Raw genomic sequence first — 19,869 nt, 5'->3', positions numbered from 1 at the left:
ATAAATCAGGGAAAACAGAACTGATTGACAAGATTGGCATAAGAAATGCGCAAGGAAATTACAAAGAATGTACGAGTCTGTTCACTCTATTTTCCGAAATAATCTTTCGGAAAGATGATTTTATTGCCATGAAAGTAAGTTTTAAATTGTTCTTTATGAATATAACTTTTTTTTTCGAAAACAATGTATTATGTATGTAATTTGGAACAGGTGCAAGTCGATTAAGTGCAAAGATGACAATAGTTTGAGAATTGATTTATGTCCGTAATCATAAAGGTAAGTCAGAAAAACATAAGTGACATGCTAATATTGCTGTTTCATTCAGTATGTCAATTTTCAGTGAAGACTGAAAATAGCCTCAATGAAATTGTTGTTATTGTTATTATTATTATCATTATCCGGTGTTATTAAACCAGCCTGCCTCTTTGGGGAAAAAAAACTGCAACAGCATGTTTTCATTTATTTCCTCCCAAGCTTTGCAATACAGGTGAATAGCTTTATTTTCAAATCACTTCTGAGAGCCCCAGTTAGGCAGGTACAACGGAGGTGCAGTGCAGATGAAACAGCACCGCTTTGAAAAACCAGTGCGTATACATTAGTTTCGTTTGCGTTTCCCGTGTTGTTTTTATTATCATAATTAAATGATTCGCTCTCAACACAGCTTCACCTTCGTTATAGTTCCTGGAACATAACTCATCGCATTCGCAATATTTAAATATAACGCGTAATTTAAACGTTTCTTCCATACCAGCAATGACAACACGCTGCTATTACGTACTACTACTGAATGTAAACAAAGATCTATCCTACGTACAGCGGCCATATTGGAAGCGACACTAGCGCTCAGGTGGTAATTTTAATCGCGAAATAGGCAACTGGGATGCACGCGCCTAACTTTGCGAGTGCTGTCGGATCTAGGGTTGCCAGACATTCCACTTTTATCTTTAACTTCGCTGCTTCTAATTGAAGTAATATCCAACATTAAACCACATCGTTTGCGAACTCAGTAGTTAGTTCACACATTTAAAATGAAACCCGTTTTGGTTACACCTTCCGTCAAGCATTCTTGGAGCAACCACGGGAGTAAATTTTCTTGCTTCTCTTCCCACCGCGGCAAATATAAGCGTCAGACGCAGCGGCAACCATGCCAGCATAAGTCCCCTGCCTGGGGACAGAAATTCTCCCGAGTTAGCACCCACTGTCCATGCCTTGACCAGAGTTCGAAGTTGGAACCTCCGGCTTCGCAGCGCTTGCTGTTATTTAGCTATCTTATCTTACATAATTCATTGAATGCAAGCCTACCACAAACCTATTTGTAATCTGTGCCTACCACAGACAAATAATATGTTTTTCTGTGTGAGCGTACGGTACAAAGGAAGAATGTGGTCACTTTCACATGTGGGGGAATGTTTCGACGGTCTGAGGTTGGCAACTCTGTAAAGTAGTTGCAGTCGGTTTGCAACATCCTAACTCCCAAAAATTGGGATAGGGGAAAGGCAGGTATTGCGTTCGAAACGTGTGTAATAGGGTAGAATTACCTCCAACAGATTGAGCCCATCCCCCCCAAGGCCGAGGACACATTCCGCCAAAAATCGTTCATCAAAATCCCCCCAAAATTGTTCATCATAACCCCCTCCCCCTATCACACACGCACAAATATAGTTTGGATAAACGTGCAGCAACTTATTTTTGTTTGAATGTCGATAATTTGATTTCATTTTTTTTCAAAATTAAATTTTCCAAACACGTAAGTGTTAGACAACGAAAACTGACAGTATGTTACATTTATCCAATCAGTCGTAGCACAGGAACACATAGAAGCTAAACAAATCGTGCCTGAAATCATCCAAAAATAAAACTGAAGTCCGCATGTCGGAAAATCCGAGCCGATTCGGAATTACCACAAAAAAACACCAGACCACTGGCCAATGCCAACAATCGAAACCTTTCATTGCAGTTGAAATTAAAAGACTAAGGGCCGGTTGCACCATCGCCACTCAATCTGCCACTTTACAAAGTGCTGGATAACGACAGGCGGAAGATTTAGGCGGCGGTGGGTTGCACCAAGCATTTTTATCCTCGGCCTTGTAAGGTGGAACTTTCTCCTGCTTGCCGTACGACCTGGCAACAGAAACTGGAGAAAGTTGTGTTTTCGATTGTGTTTTGTTTGTTTATTACGTGCTAATATCTGCTTGTCAATTCCAAATGCATGCTTTTTCAACTGAAATATGTTTAAAAAAACTAAATATTTATTGCAATAAAATGAAACAGCTGATAGAAGTAGGTAATGCATGTGTCGTACTGTCATATAATATCAAATGTATGTTATATGATACAGTATAACGCGTAATCTTTCGAAGTAGTGGGAAGCTTACAAAATTTTAAATTTATTTTTTACGTACTCCAATTAACATAATGCATAAAAGAATATTCCTCGTCTTATCTTTCAGTAAGACATACGGTCACTTTTTCAAAAATATTAAACACTACTAAACAGTGACCAAAATTTTACGAAGTCTTAACAAATGCAAGTTACATTTATTCAATTTTTAGTGCAAGGCTGACATATCTGAGTTTGTGTAAATATACGGAATGGGAAGAGCAATCTTCTATTCTGCTCTTACTAATTTCTCATTCGTTTATGTTAATAATTTATCAATCCGTAACCCCTTCTTTAGCGAATAGAGTATTATCAACGTTGACCATCTTATAGGTTTCTTCTTTATTTATAATACAGCTTTTGTGAAAGTTGGTTAACGATGCAGATGAAAATTAAATTTTTGTATTCAAAACAAATTCGAATAGCACAAAAAAAATCGTTAATCAACGGTTCCATGTACAAGGTACATTTTGGGAAGCACGGCTCACTTTCATATTTGCTAACATACAAAACTACTCAGGATCACTGCCATTGTTAGTGTACTGAACCTTATTGTTACAGGTTTGTCTGCTTGACTAAACCTGTATTATTATTGCGAAAAGCACGTCCCCCCTTTCAAACCGATTCTAGAGGCATAAGAGGTGGTGTTTCATTTCAATCCCATGCCGCGATCACCCACAGGTAGGTAGAAAAACTAATAACCATAACTAAAAATTAATAACAAATGAATCAAACGAAACGATTCCCACATTTTGGTTTGAAGATACATAGAATTGGTAACTAAACTATAAAATTTTGTCCCCCCCCAAAAAAAATTTCCAAGACGCAGGCGCGTCATGAATCCTTCTTGTGTGCACCCCTGACCTCCAATGCCCCTTGAGGTGTCAAAATCCGAGTACACCACTGCGCGGAAAGACGGACGTTTTCATCCCGTGCCTAGGCACACAAAAACAGAAAATGCTCGGGAAGAAATTTCCATCATGTTTACATTATCTAACTATTATTTCTCTACAAAATAAGTTTAATAATTATCTATGTAAGTCTAGAAATATATGGTGGTTGCGCAACTTTGCCACCTAAGCAGCGGCAGCAGCAGATCGAGACTTGCCATTCAATGTGTACGCGTACAGTTTAAAGTGGGATGCAAACTATTATGTGCCTCCACCAGTTAGTGGCGTGCCCAAGGGGAGGTTGATGGGGGTTATAACCCACCTTTCGCCCAGTATTCGTAAGAAAAAAGAACGTCAAAGGTAGGAAAATATGACAAAATGGGGGCTGACGACCAAGAAAAACTATACATAACCCCTCCCTTTCGAAAATCCGGGGCACGCCACAGCCACAAGGTGTCGAACAAACCCCAGACTTTCTATTCATTGGCATGAGACTTACCGGAAGTGAAAAACCCAATAGATGGAGACTTGTCATTCCAAACAGCGATGGAAAAATTTCGTCCCCGGAGCACAAGTTTTTGTGCTGCTGCAAGCAAGTTGGCCGAAGGTCCTTTTTTCTTACAATAATATCTAGTGAGTAGTCTGTGAGTACTGAACATGTGGTATGCGCGGGTGTGCGTGGGTATCTTCTGTGATGTCGAATATTTTGGCGCGACTTAGATTATTGAGTTATGTGAAGTTAGTGCGTATGTTTTAATTGCAGTCGATAGAGATTATTAACTGGTGAGTAATGGTGTGTTTTGTATATATATTTATTTACTATGTTAATGCTGTCATTATTTATTGATTATGTCAAAAAATAACCAAGATAACTGTCCGATACATGTGTTTTATAACAACTGTCAACGTACACAGAATAGATTACTCCTATAATTAATTATAATTTTGATAATATTATCTCGACTACAATGGTGTGAATTTTGCAAATGTATTATCACAGATTGAAAAGTCCTCCGTTAACATTAAGTACAATAGTACAAAGGGACAATTATGTTCGTTGTTGTCTAAGGTACATATGAATACAAGAGCAACAACAATATAACTACATTGAAATTGGGAAGGAAATTTTTTCTGATTTAGATACTTCATCATGTGAGTAATCCCATGTTGGAAGAGATGACCACATATCATCCAATGCAATGTCATTCAAGAGATATTTACTTCAACCGAATTACGGTACTAGTTTATTATTGTTCGGACAGATTTCTTCATTTCTACAGAAGAAACTACTTACCGTAATAAGTTCCTGTAGTATTGTCTAACATCGGGAAGGTGTTTTGTATGATGTGGGAATGTATGATAGAGGAAATTCATGTTCATTGTTGAAAATTAATTCTCCGACGGACAATAACCTTTGCCGCGTACACCTTCGTACATCATCACACGTCGTGATTGTCTTTTGTTCATGTTCTTTGGGTATCCAGTGTTTCGAACCGTCTGTGTTTGCAACGAAAGTTAGGAACATGGTACCAGTTAGATAAGTCGGAGACACATTCAACTCCCCTTTTTTTTTCAAATAAAAATCATTTCTGCGTACCTCATATGTATAGCAGAACATTTTTCAACCTGGGGATCACTTTTTCCCCCCCATGAAAAACACGTTATTTTTAACATTATAATTCTTTATTTGTCGTTGCTAATTCGGTGGCAAAATCTTGACTCATGTTGTCTGTCGTCAGCTATAAATGCCGCACAAGCTATTCACAAAACGTTTTGAATCGAAAATTGTTCCACAAACCATTCACGTAAGGTTAGGTAAGGAAAATTTAGAAAAATAAATGTCAACAAAAAAAAAAATTAACTTTCACTACATTTAAATGTATTCCATGCTATGAACTTATAAATGCCGCACAAGCTATTCACAAAACGTCTTTATTTGAAAATTGTTTCACAAACCATTCATCTAAGGATAGGTTAGGAAAATGTGGAAAAATAAATTTCAACAAAAATAATTAACATCTTGTCAAACTACCGCGTGGTTGCTACACTGACAGGGGGTTACATAACCGAACGCACGGAACATTTTATTCACGTAGTCGACGGCAATGGTGGCATGAGCTATCGTGCAACGGAGATGCATGAATGACTAAAAATACCTTACTTACAGGCCAAATAAGTTGCACAATTCGAAAAAACTATTTCCCCGGCTTCAGAAAGTCCACAAGAACGCAATTCCGAAAGTACTTTCTCGTCTTTTCTCCTGTAAATTTGAAGAAATCCGTCTCCAGCTTATCTAGTATTTACCAGAAACATGACATGTCGTGGATCCATGGTGAAATTCGTACCGGGTGTGGAAGATCCAGTGGATTTTTAAATTTTATTGAAGAAAGGAAAGGAATGTCGAAAGTGTGGCAGTGAATGTAAGTGACTCATTAGAAGGAATGGGCTGCGGGTATATGCCTAATATGACGTGTCGTGGATGCGTGGTGAAATTCAGGCAAGTTTTCCGTATCCTGGAAACTGATTTCTTCAAATTTAAAAGTTTGGGGGCAGGTGACTCTGGCCAATTTCTAACATGCCTTTAGCAGGTACTCTATAGAGAAAGCCGGGGAGCCGGAGCAGAGGCGGGGTCACGTTAGTGGTTGGGGGCGGTAGGTCAATTACCCCAGGGGCGAGCCTGGAATCGGTGGGAAATTTCAAACGAAAATAATTTTTTAGTTTAAATTTCCCACCGATTCCGGGACGGATAGCCCCTCGAAACATTACAATTTTCAGTAAAAATTTACTATTTGTCGGACACCTATAACCTCTTCGTTTCGTCAATTTTTGACATTCGTACTTACCTATCTGCTTCGTGGAACATTCGTTAAGGTGTATTCACGTTTTTTTTGATCAAAGTAATTGCAATTTTTCATATTCCGAGTACTTCTTTCTTGTAGTCTTTTCGCTTGCCTGAGACACAATATGACGCGTACACCTTCCTACACAATCGCGCGTTTGAACAACATGAACAAAACACAATCACGACGCGTGATAATGTACAAAGGTGTAGACGCCAAAGGCTATTCTCCGTTGGAGAATAAATGTTCAACAAAGAACATGTATTTCCCCTATCATACATTCTCACATCACACAAAACACCTTCCCGATGTTACAGGAACTTATCACGGTAAGTAGTTTCTTCTGTAAAAATGAAGAAATCTGTCCGAAGCATATTAAATTAGTACCGTGGATTCATTTTAAATGTGGAGTAGTAATCAATGAAGAGGAAATAGATAATAATGGTGAATGGTTCTGTCCGGAGTGCGTGATAAAGGGAGGAAACACTACAGTGCATACAGCCGATGATGAAGAAAGTGCAACACTATTTAGTATTGTGAATTTACTACAATCTGATAGTTTCTGAAGTGAAGAAAGAAAATCAGATTTTGAAGAATAGACTTGAAATAGTTGAAAAAGAAGAAACAAGAAATGACCATCCAACCTTGTGGTCTGAAGTCGTAACAAATCCAAAGAGTGTAAGTAATAGTTAGAACTCAACAATTCCAGTTCATAATAGATACTCGATACTTCAAAACCCTGATATAGACGATATCCTTGTGAAAAGTGTCCCAGATAAGAACATTAAGATAAAAGAAAGGACAAATAATGTAAAATCTAAATCAGCCATACATTAAATAAAATAAGGATCTATGCTGATAATCAGGAAAGAAATGTTGCTAGTAAACTATCAAATAGTTGCTATAGTAATGTAATTGGCTTTGTGAAACAAAATGCAAAATTCGTAACAGTGTCGTCAGAAAATGAAAAGGATTGTCAGGATATGGGTAGTGCTGATGTAGCTGTTTTCCTAGCTGGAACAAATGACGTTGCAAAGAATGAAACGGGTGGACTACTTACCTCACTCAGACATAGACTTCAGGTTCACAATGAAACGAATGTAGTGGTTTTCAGTGTCCCCAAACAACATGATTTGGTTTCATGATAGAGGTAGAACATACGAATCAAGAAATGCGAAAGAGATGTAACCAGTACAGAAATGTTGCATTCATAGATCTTAGTAAGTTGGACAGAAAGTGCCACACCTCTCATGGTCTTCATCTTAATGGGTTAGGCAAGAACTTCATATGCAAAAAGATTTTAGAAATACTTAATAATGTAGAACTAGTACTAGCCAGTCAAAAATCAAACGTAGAGACTATTCCTCCAAAAAACTGAATTTGGTGACTGATCTTAACTGACCAGTAATACGTAGGCCTATATTAAACCATCATTCTGTACCTAAAATTGTGAGTAGATGTAAGAAAAAAGAAATGGAAGTCTCAAAAAATAACAAATGTATTAATATATTACATAATAACGTACAGACAATCTCAAACAAGTTTGACCAGATTGAAATTCTTCTAGATGAATGTAAGCCTGATATATTTCTTGTCTCGGAACATGGTCTTAAACCTGAAAACTTAAATTTAGGCAATTTTATGGGATACAAACTTCACACTGTTTATCATAGAACAGGGCAAAAAAGTGGTGGGACTGGTATATATGTAAAAGATTATATTAAGGGTGGACAAACTATGTGTTCAAATTGTTCTAGAAAGTGCTGGGATAGAAATGGCAACAGAAGAACAGTCAATCAAAATAGTAGTCGCGTATAGATCACTCAGCATTGAACCAAATTTATTTCTCGATCATTTAGATAACATGCTGGATCAGATAACTCACACTCAAAGTAGATTACTTTTAATAGACATAAATATCGACTTTTTAAAATCCGATGCAATAAGTAAACGATATCTAAATATTCTAAGATCACATAATCTAAAACAACTAATAAATGAGCCCACAAGAATTACGGAAACACTCTTGGACCATGTAGTTACAAATATCTCATCTAAAAGTATTAAAGCTGAAGTATTACACACCTTAATCTCAGATCATGCTGGCCAGATAGTCCAAATTAATGCAAACATAATGAAGGACAAATATAGCATTGTAAGCGAAAAAAGACAAATGACGGAGCAAAATCTACAGCATTTAATGTTTTTATTACAGAGAGAAGAGTGGGTGGAAGTATATCAATATACTGATCCAGATAGCATCTGGAACTCCTTCGTTAGTACCCTGACACACTACCTTAATATAGCTTGCCTAATAGTAAAAATGAAACAAAAGTATAGAAATAACAAATTACCTGTAAGTAACAAACTTATAGAATTAAAAAAAAAACAAATGAAAGAAGATTATGATAAATTTAAGAAAACAAAATTAGTAATTCATTCACAGAAATATAAAGAATTAAATAAAATATACAAAAATGAGGTTAAACTAAACAAAACAAATATTCTTTGTAAACAGATTGTAAATGCAGAAAATAATATGGAATATTGTGAACCAACAGAGGAATGCAAACACAAAAAATAATAATGTAAATATAATACTAAAAAAAGGAGTGGAAGTATCAAATCCAGTGGACATCTGTAATATATTCAATAACTACTTCATAAACTGAACTAAAACAGAGCCTAATATAAATAAATTCTCAAATAATGTTTCAAAAACATTGTGTAAATGTATTGCAAACAGTATATATCTACCAGAACTAACCTTAGTGAACTACAGTATGTCATAAAAAGCATAAAGAGCAAAAAATCTGCTGGGCCTGATGAATGGTCACCATAAGTAGTAAAATACTGTGCCCCATACATAATTGAACCATTATTGCATGCAGTAAATACATCTATTAGAACTGGAATATTTCCAAATGTACTTAAAAATAATTTGATAATACCCATACATAAAAAAAGACTCAAAAACAGACGAAAAAATTATAGGCCTATAACCTTGACATCGACATTTTCAAAAATTATGGAGAAAATTGTCTCAAATAATATAATAAAATTCTGTAATAAATATGACATAATAAACAATTCTCAACATGGATTCCTAAAGAATAAATCAGTAAATACGGCTATAGGTCAATTTCTTGAGTATGTTACGGAAATATTAGAAAGGAGTGAAGTGGTATACATCAGGTCCCCCACCAGAGATATCTATCTACCTGTGAAAGCAGAGCTCTTTATCCAGTAAAGCTCAACTTCCTGACCATTTCCCTTCTTGCAAATATGATCTGCTAACGTCAACGACCTACTTTTTCAAACGTAAATTTCACCCTTTCATAATTCACATATAACAATGGCTAATACACAGTCTTGTAGCTTACAGTTTGCTGATCATTTTGGTTTTTGTTCCACATCGATAGGATAATTAGGGGCTGAGATATTTCAGATTCGGTAACTCCTCACGACACCACCAAATGGCAGATCTTTGAAAACAAATATGGCTCCGACTCGAAATCTACAGCCACTAAAATTAAAATAATGACTATTTTCAACTAACAACATGGTAATGTAACTGCACAGAAAAAATTAGAATTTTTAAAAATTATCGCACAACGATTTTCTTATATCCTGGACCACTTGACATGGATTGTCCCATTTGCATATCCAGATTTGTTTCCTGATAAGCATCAGTTAGGAACAGTGTTGACAGTGTAACACATTTTACAATAAAATTCCAAAAATTATCAACTCAGAAAAAATAGTCTGAATTTTAACTTAAAATGCAACTGAAAAAGTCCAAATTTTTGTATTTTAATTTTTAATTTTAGACTTGAAGAGGGTTTAATAAATGTTTCTTAACGAGGTTTTGAAAGTACTTTGAACAAGATTTCGAATAAAAGCAACCTCAAGTCTCATCATTTTGGATTTATGTTGGTTTGAAAGTAGCATTACTTTTTGTGTGAAATTTTTTTACGAAATGCTGCATTTGTGGGTGAACTTGTGAGAGAAGGAAAATATATTTTTGGACATATGTTCTTTTAATATATATTTTTTACACTCAATCCAAGATGTGTGGACATTGCATGTATGATACCTGTATGATATATGAATTTACTAGGGCTGATCCGATATCACTTTGAACCAATGCCGATACACTCATCGATACCATTCCTTGAAATGAATTATAGAAATCAATTTACCACGATTTTGGTTTAAAATATTCAAGAATTACGTCAGAATAGCCTATTAAATTGCATGTTATGTTATAGAAAAGAAATTTAATACAAAACTGGTGAAAAATAAAAAGAAATTTCAAATTTGCATAATTTTCTGGTTAATTAGACACTGAGAAAGTGTCCCATGGCATTTTCACGGAGTCCGTGAAAGTTCCAAATGCTGGGAAAGTATCGTTAAATAAATTTCAACCGATACTTTCCGATTCTGATACCACTGGTATCGGCTCAGCCCTAGAAATATCCTAGAGCTTCTTTAAGTCTAATATAATTAATTTTAAATTTCGCAGGTGTAATATCACTTGGTCAGAAGATGCAGTTAACCCCAAATAAGTCAGTAGAAGCTCATGGGCAAAGTAACATGTCAACACCTGTTCGTAGGTCAGGAACCATGACTTCACCTGCATTCCTGGACGAGCGGTCATTTTATGGCTCAAACCCAAGTCGTTGCCTTCAGGACAGCCATCAGGATCAGATATATGTGTGAGTAGTTTCAGGTTTCAACATGTCTTTGTACACATTTGCATATTTGTACACAGTTAGGTAAAATTGTTACACTGGAATAACTTGCTCACCTTGCCAAATCAAAAGTTTGATAGTACATAGATAAGATAAAGTTCCCCATTCATATAGCACCATGCTATGAAGACATATTTAGGGAATGTTGGGGGTTGAGCCCGACACATTCTCGATCTCAGCCATTTTGGAGGTGATGTGATGAGCACCATGCTCTGGCTGCCTCCCCCCATTGTTGCCTCAAGGTACCCATTGATTTGAGGCTAGGTGAGCCCCAGAGCCACTTTATGCGGGGACAAGACCGGAAGAATTCCGACCTTGGATCATCCACCCCAGGAATTGAACCCGGGTCTCCTGCATGGCAGTCAGATGCCCTATGATAATACATAGATAGATAACATTACTTACTTCAAGGAAACAATGGTGTGTTTCTAATACTTTTTCCGTGGTCCTTTTTAGCATTATTTTTTAAGCTTCATTTTGATATTTACTTTACTTTGGAGTCAATTCTCTTCGTTTCACTGATCCAATTTTTGAAAGTTAATCACTCTCACACTGTGTTATAAATTAGCTTAATAGAGAACTTTGATTTTTCTGCATTTGTTGTGTGAGGTGTATTTTGCATGTTTATATACCAGATTTTGCTACAAAAGAGAGGTTGGACGATGAGATATTAATGAAATCAATGATTTGGCCAACTAGAGTACATACAACTTTAGCTCACTTTTATGCAGTGAGGTAACAACCTCTACTGTAACAAATTAGCTGTGCAGTGATCAACCGCAGACTTATATCTGATCATGTACTTATGTTTCACAACCATCGTGCTCCAAGAAATTATAAACATCTTTGAAAAAATGTGGTAATTAAGGCCTATGAATTGTGAACTAATAAAGAGTACATTTGAGAAAGTCTAGAATATGCCGACATAGTTTAGTCATATTTAAGAGTGTATTAACCTTTACTCTGCCGAGGGGGTCATCAGAAAGTAACCAGGTTTTGCCAAGGCCTTTGACGCGAATTTTAAATTTGTACACTTACTTGACCAAAAAATGTTATAACTCGTAGACTATTTGACCAATCTACTTCGGGTAACTTTTGTTTTGTAGCTAAAACAATGGAAATGGGGAGTTTTTTTCACATATTCTATAATGTAATGCACCCAGGAACATGAAATGACTGATTCGGTTGAGAAAGGACCATTCTTTGAAAATAAGGCTAAAGTTTGCCTCCTGTTCCCAAAAGACCAGGTGAAGAGGGGGCAAACTCTCCATTGTTATGATTTTTTCATTGAAAGTTGGGAGTCGCGGCCTGCCCAACCTCTCTTATTGGTTTTGCCGTTTTGATTTCTGCACGGTTGCATGCCCTGATGTTTTAGCTGCAAGACAAAAGTTACCCGAAGTAGATTGGTCAAATAGTCTACGAGTTATAACATTTTTTTGTCAAATAAGTGGACGAATTTAAAATTCGCACCAGCTTCCATACGTAGCTTTGGAGTCAGGGGGAGAGGGGTGCATCCACATTACGTGCCAAAGCTTCGTTTAACCGACTGTAAGTGTTTCCGACCTAAAAGATAAGTATCAAGATAATAAAAAAACAGGAATTTTGTAATCAGCTGCATGGTCGATATATCGACCAAAAGACGAGTAAAGGTTAAAAGTTATACAGTGAAACCCTGATTTTACATTTCCAGTTTTTTTCATTATCCTGCAATTTTGATTGTCCCAACGTACATTTTCTTGCATTTCCAGTTTTTTCAGCTCGGTCCCCTAAGAAAATGTAAAATTGAGGTTCCACTGTGTACCCACCCTGTAGGTATTAGATCTGTTGCTAATGTTCATTCTTTCTAACTTTTGTGGAATTGCAGTGTGTCTTCTGATGGTTCTGATCAGTCTGATCATGAAGTTAATGTTCAAAACGTCATGAAATCATATCCCAGTAAAAGCAACAAAGGCTTTAAATTATATTCCAATAAGATCAACACTCCATTGTTCTTTGAAGAGAGAGCCAGTAGGCTATTTGATGAAATGCAGAAAGCTGGAAAGGGGTCAGTGTTTATGTGGAAGTTGTAGCACCTTGTTCATTTTTTTCTACACAGTAGATAGAAAGAAGGTGTGTTCATTTTATGTAGTGGGTGAAATCATAGGGATTCGTTATAGTAATTGTTATTGGCAATTTTTTTCTGTAACGAAACCAACTTTGTACGTAGTTGTAATAACCTTGTCCATGTTGAAAGACTAACAAAAATTAATACATATTAGCATAAGTTTAGAATGAGTTTTGTAGGTGATTAAAGTTCAAATCAACAACCCTGAGACCTTCTGTAAACAAAACCATGTGCATGCAGAAAGCATTGCAAACTCATAGAAGTAAAATAATCCACATGAAAATCCAGCATTGTTACAGGATTCATTACGTAAGGTAAGAAAACAGCAAATTTGTAGTATGGGATACGCTGCGGCAAATGACGTCTTATTTAAACCCAATGCTCTTTATTTTGTACTTATTGCTTCACCTTTATGGTTAAGTCTTCGCATCAGTAATCATTTCCCATAAATTTGGTTTCTTTCTTGCATGCAAATTGAATATATTTTACTTGCATTTTTTTAGACAAAATGATAACACGGTAATGTATATTTCTAAGGTTTGATATAGATAGGAGTGTATTTGAAATTTGTTTGTAAATTTTATTTAAATAAAATATATAATTGGCATAAACAGCCATATGCAATGCTGTAAGTTCAGTAAATATATTGGTGATGATGATCAAAACAAGACAAAGAAAGTTCGTAAATTTATTGCGGTTGGAAACTTTGACAAGCATCCTAATAACGATTTTTGTTCCGCCAAATATAGTGCACTTCGTAAAATAACTTGGTGACATGGCAAGGCAAGATAAGTGTGAACATTTTGTAGGAATATGCATTGTAACTTTCAATGAGCTTAGCGATTTCTGTACATAATGATAGTTTATAACATTGGTTATTTTCTAAAAATAATCATGTGAACAGCAAGGAAGTAGTGCCACTTTCAACATGGCGAGTTCTATGCGGTAGTCGGCGGTCATGAATCAGCTTACGCAGAGTGATACATCGAATTGGTGAGATGGATTGTTTACAGAAGGTCTCAGGGTTGGTGATTTACACTTAGTGCTTGCTCGTTCGTACAGAATGCTATTTTAATCATTATGTTATGTTAGAGGACCACAGTGTACATTTCCGAATTTCATTGAACATGGCCAAATTAGTTATACATTCAATTATGAAGAAAGTATGCATCATCTTGAATTGAATAAGGGTCGGGCACCCTATTCTACACCCTCGAATTTTCATTTTTTTTTTCATTATGAAGATTATGTGATCCTAATTGTGAATAAAAAAAATGGAGCGCGGAAAGAAGTATTTACGACTGTACAGCCGTTTAAAGTTGAGATTTTGTCGTTTGAAGTTGTTGAGTTCAAATTTCCCACCGATTCCGGGCTCCGCCCCTGGGGTAATTGACTTACCGCTACGCTACGCTCTGGCTACCCGCCTTTATCTACAGAGTCACTTTTAAAGGCATGTTAGAAATTGGCCAGAGTCACCTGCCCCCAACACTTTTTCTCACTGTTTTCCGAATTGGCACATGAAGAAACCAAAAATGAAGGCTAAAATTATACCTAAGGATGTAACGTAACTCTCTTTACCAAGGCCAGGCACTGAATTGCAGGTCAAGGTTAAATTTGTAAGTCCCAAAACGAAGTAACTCCTACGTTGAAAGTCCTTGTTGTCCTTTTCCACAGTATACCACCCTCCATTCCCTTCCCATCATAAAAATAAGAAGTCTCAAATTATCCTATCCCACAAGTCATTTAGGAAAAACAACTCTCCCCTTTACGGCCTGCTGTTGCCAAATTGAAATAATTCCAATTTCTGAGGTCGCATAAATGAAATCCAATTTCTGAAATGTCCAATCCGCCAATATATCACACAAATAACATATCGCAATCGCAAATGTTCCCATTGCACAAGTCAATTATAAGAAGAAAAAGAACAGACGTGTGCCTGTGACATGAATCCATGATCCGAAATCTTCAGACTTGCACCTGTGACATGAATCCATCATAGAAGTTCTGAAAAACCTTTTTGACGTTACGCAAGGAATTTTAATTTTTTTAAAAAAAACATAAGTTTCGTAGCACGTAGATCTAAAAAATGAACTTCCGCGCTATTTACAAACACTGTTTGTTATGAGGAACGAAAATATTTGAAATGTGCCTGAAATCGAGGGTGTAGAAAGAGGTACCGGAGCCTTGAATAATGCAGTAGTAGTTTCAGTAAAGCTTCAAGTTGCATCTATACATATTACAAATGTTCAATACAGCTACCACCTATTCCACCTTATTGACATCTAGGGGTGTAAGGAGGTGACCTTCCACGTTGTACACCCGATTGTCAACCTCACGTCCGCATAATACATCCTGCACTGTGTGGTGTTTGCTTATAACTCGCATAATTTTAAAAGCTCCACCACATCCTCCTCGTTATTCTAACAAGGAGTTCTTGCGTCATTATGTTCTTGACGCTCGGCTCCGGACGTCGCAGAGTAAATTTGGCAACACTGTTTCCCCTAGCGGAGAACTTTGTAACTTCAGGGGGAAAGCTTCGGCTGCGGGCGAAGTTTTCTCCCGAGAGAGCAGAACGTTGCAGCTGAGGCATAGGTAGAGTAAGGAGTTTCCCTCTCCTTCTTTGGTCACGGGCGGCGGTGATCGGATCCGCATCGACATACGAATTTGACTGTGGCATTGGATTGATGTCTGGACATGGAATAATGGGGTATTATTATTCCATTTATTTCAGTTTATGTTAAAGTAAGTGACCGGTCCTTTTTGTTTAGTTATGATTTGCAGGAATAGTCTTTTTGGAATTATCCGTTTTTGTAATTTAAAACTTTGTGCATTTATTCCATGACTGACGTAACACAGTTAAAAAACTCGCCACCTGATTATTGTGAAATTCGTCGATATAGGATTCCGGTCACCTAAACCACAAATATGGCTTTGTATTCATTTTAACGGGTGTTCCTTGTTATAAATTTTAACGATCTGTAGCAAAAAAGGGAAGTATTTATTCTGTTATGTGGGTTTTATTATATTGTTCAGACAATTGAATATATATATATATATTGGGAGAGCTTTTGTCAAATTGTTGGGGAGATGTTTCTATTTGTTCGGGTGCCAAGTTTGTTACAATAAATGGACACTAAAATTGAAGTTTGACGCATGCAGTGGTTCTTATTTTTTTTTTTGTTCATTAGCATTCCATCTTGCTTTGATATATATAAATATGTTGAGAGCGTTTCCGTTTTCGTGGCTAGACGACCACGAACACGGAAACCAATATTAAATCTCGACGATTAGATAAGCTGGGCAATATATGGTATGGTGGGGATTGGTGCTCGAAGATCCACGTTAAATTTTGAGTCAGCGCAAGGGGGGCCAATTATCTCTGTGGTCATCGTTTTGGACTAAATGGTGATTTTACCACGGTAGTAATAAATAGGGGAATAGAGCAAAGAGAAAAGGGTTGTGGGTATTTTTTTTGGAATATTTATACAGATCTAATTTTTTTGGGTAACCAACCTTTTTGTGGCTCTATTTTTTTTTTTTTGGCCAGTGCTGATGTGAAGTGGTCGTGTGACTTACTGGTATAACAAAAATCTATTTTACTTTTTTGTTTAGCTTCCAAATTTATACCACTATACTAAAGTACGCGACCACGTCACAACATTCAATGGTAGCAGAGCGTGGATGTTGTGACGTGGTCGCGTACTTTAGTATAGTGGTATAAATTTGGAAGCTAAACAAAAAAGTAAAATAGATTTTGTTATACCAGTAAGTCACACGACCACTTCACATCAGCACTGGCCAAAAAAAAAAAATAGAGCCACAAAAAGGTTGGTTACCCAAAAAAACTAGATCTGTATAAATATTCCAAAAAAAATACCCACAACCCTTTTCTCTTTGCTCTATTCCCCTATTTATTACTACCGTGGTAAAATCACCATTTAGTCCAAAACGATGACCACAGAGATAATTGGCCCCCCTTGCGCTGACTCAAAATTTAACGTGGATCTTCGAGCACCAATCCCCACCATACCATATATTGCCCAGCTTATCTAATCGTCGAGATTTAATATTGGTTTCCGTGTTCGTGGTCGTCTAGCCACGAAAACGGAAACGCTCTCAACATATTTACATATATCAAAGCAAGATGGAATGCTAATGAACAAAAAAAAAAATAAGAACCACTGCATGCGTCAAACTTCAATTTTAGTGTCCATTTATTGTAACAAACTTGGCACCCGAACAAATAGAAACATCTCCCCAACAATTTGACAAAAGCTCTCCCAATATATATATATATATATTCAATTGTCTGAACAATATAATAAAACCCACATAACAGAATAAATACTTCCCTTTTTTGCTACAGATCGTTAAAATTTATAACAAGGAACACCCGTTAAAATGAATACAAAGCCATATTTGTGGTTTAGGTGACCGGAATCCTATATCGACGAATTTCACAATAATCAGGTGGCGAGTTTTTTAACTGTGTTACGTCAGTCATGGAATAAATGCACAAAGTTTTAAATTACAAAAACGGATAATTCCAAAAAGACTATTCCTGCAAATCATAACTAAACAAAAAGGACCGGTCACTTACTTTAACATAAACTGAAATAAATGGAATAATAATACCCCATTATTCCATGTCCAGACATCAATCCAATGCCACAGTCAAATTCGTATGTCGATGCGGATCCGATCACCGCCGCCCGTGACCAAAGAAGGAGAGGGAAACTCCTTACTCTACCTATGCCTCAGCTGCAACGTTCTGCTCTCTCGGGAGAAAACTTCGCCCGCAGCAGAAGCTTTCCCCCTGAAGTTACAAAGTTCTCCGCTAGGGGAAACAGTGTTGCCAAATTTACTCTGCGACGTCCGGAGCCGAGCGTCAAGAACATAATGACGCAAGAACTCCTTGTTAGAATAACGAGGAGGATGTGGTGGAGCTTTTAAAATTATGCGAGTTATAAGCAAACACCACAACTGCTTTTTGCAGACTAAGTGGCTCTGGCGACTGGCTGTGTGGTCAGTATAATTGTGTGTTTTGTCCTTACGTTTGCTGAGTGCCTCTTTACAGCCTCAGCTTTTAACCGAAGTCAGAAAATATATTAAGATTTTAGTTATCCGACATTACAGTTATGTTATGGTAAGGGGCTGTACAATACCGTAAGTGGTAATGCACCCAAAATTTTAAATTTAAATTTAAAAAAAAAAAATCAAATTATTGACATCTAATCTATAGGCCAATTTCATCCCAAATCATACGAATCATATTGCTTTCAATCGGTTTCAACTGCCTCTGTTGTCCAATAACGAGTGTATTCAGACTTGAAGGAAGGTGTAACAAAAACACAGTCTTTAACTCCATACACACACACACACACACATATATATATACATACATCAAGAGATCGTGGTGGCCAAGTTTAGATTTCATCATGACCAATCCAAGGTGCAATTGAGATATCGTATAACCTTTTCATGGAAGTAGAGGGGCAACATAACAAAATAGTGGCATAGAGAGTATGGAATAGGGAGTTCCATGAAGCTCCACAAACTTGCATTCCAGGCATATGTTCGTAGGAGCATTACAGTACACACATGTGATGCATTTGCACTGTGCACTTGACATTTCAGCAGAACAATTTGTACTCACCTGACCTCACCATTACAACTGCAGTATTACCAGTATCCAACTTATGACAATTTTGCATACTTCATTTGAACATACACTGCTCTATCCTGAAATTTTTTGTGCTGTGAATTCCATGTGGGGCTATTTGTACATTTTTGAATTTTTTTCTGAATTTCATTCTGTCAGTTCTGCTTACATCATTCCACATCAACTGGTATGTCTAGGGTTGCTTTACATCACGGATTTTCAGTCAGTCCTGGAATGGTATTTTGTCCGGTGTCCCAAAAAGTTTCTTTGGAATGCAATAATGTCCCAGAATCGAGTAGGGAAGCAGATTTGATTAAGACTATACTGTCATGAATATTATTTCCATTGAAATCCGTGTACATGATTTTAACATGCTAATTCAAAGCAAGCGACAGTAGAACCCTGGTTTTACATTTTCTCACATTATACGAGGGCCATTTTTCTTGTAGTGGCAACACTGTTTGTGTACACTTGTCAGTTGTCGCTGGGACAAAAGACGATCGGGTCTTGTTTAGTCTTGTACTAGGGATCGTGTGTAGGTGTTTGGTGCTGAATAGTACTGTTGTGTGGTAGTTAGAAGACGTTAAAGTGAAGTGTGTGTATAATACGAAGCACTGGCAGTGGCAAATTTACCCTCCATCCCAGAGGGACGTGCCATGCCTCAAACCTAATCTACATCCTCACCTGCAACATGTGTGGTGATTTTTACTTGGGGGAAACATCAACTGCCCTCAACCTCCGCATCAATAACCACTGCTCCTCCACCCACAACCTGGACTTCACTGTTGCTGTCCACGCCAACCACCACAACATCCGTTTCAACGACTGCTTCCGGGTAGCGATCATCCATCTCCTACCCCAACCTGCCAACACCTCCGTTCGCAAAAGATGGGAGAGGGCCTATATATCGGCCATGAGAGCAACTACCCAGTAACATCCCCACGTCAGCCCACCTTGTCCCCCCTCTCAACCAAACCCATCCCACCCACTCACGAGCCCGGTGACGAAACAGTGGTTTTTTTTTTCGTTCTACGCACCGTTTCTTTGATGGGGACCTGGCAACTCTGCAGGGCCCCACTTCCGGTTCCGTCTCTTTCTTCTCACACCAAAGTTGCTACAAAGTTAGCGAAAATTTTGTATTTTTCCACTGTCTGGTGAGTGTTTCCTTTCTCCTTCTTTTTGACTGTTGTTATACGCTTGTCAGTTGTCGCTGGAACAAGAGACGATCGTGTCTTGTTT

At 37.2% G+C, this 19,869-nt stretch overlaps 1 protein-coding gene across 2 annotated transcripts in view; it reads left to right on the top strand.

Moving 5' to 3' along the window:
* The first annotated feature begins 3,921 nt into the window (after positions 1 to 3,921).
* LOC145979540 (ubiquitin carboxyl-terminal hydrolase 37-like) overlaps positions 3,922 to 19,869 on the top strand; it is a 59,844-nt gene continuing 43,896 nt past the window's right edge. The window contains exons 1-3 of one of the 2 annotated variants that reach the window (XM_083112507.1): positions 3,922 to 4,053; positions 10,636 to 10,828; positions 12,729 to 12,908. In XM_083112507.1, the coding sequence (XP_082968633.1) occupies positions 10,659 to 10,828; positions 12,729 to 12,908 (350 nt within the window). In that variant the 5' untranslated portion in view covers positions 3,922 to 4,053; positions 10,636 to 10,658. The remainder of the gene's footprint in view (positions 4,054 to 10,635; positions 10,829 to 12,728; positions 12,909 to 19,869) is intronic. The other variant, XM_083112508.1, reaches the window with a different exon arrangement.

Source organism: Lepisma saccharinum, chromosome 26, assembly GCF_977018435.1.
Source record: "Lepisma saccharinum chromosome 26, izLepSacc3.1, whole genome shotgun sequence".
Taxonomy (NCBI): Eukaryota; Metazoa; Arthropoda; class Insecta; order Zygentoma; family Lepismatidae; genus Lepisma; species Lepisma saccharinum.
The sequence above is the reverse complement of the archived record's forward strand: the minus strand, read 5'-3'. Positions and strand labels throughout refer to the sequence as shown.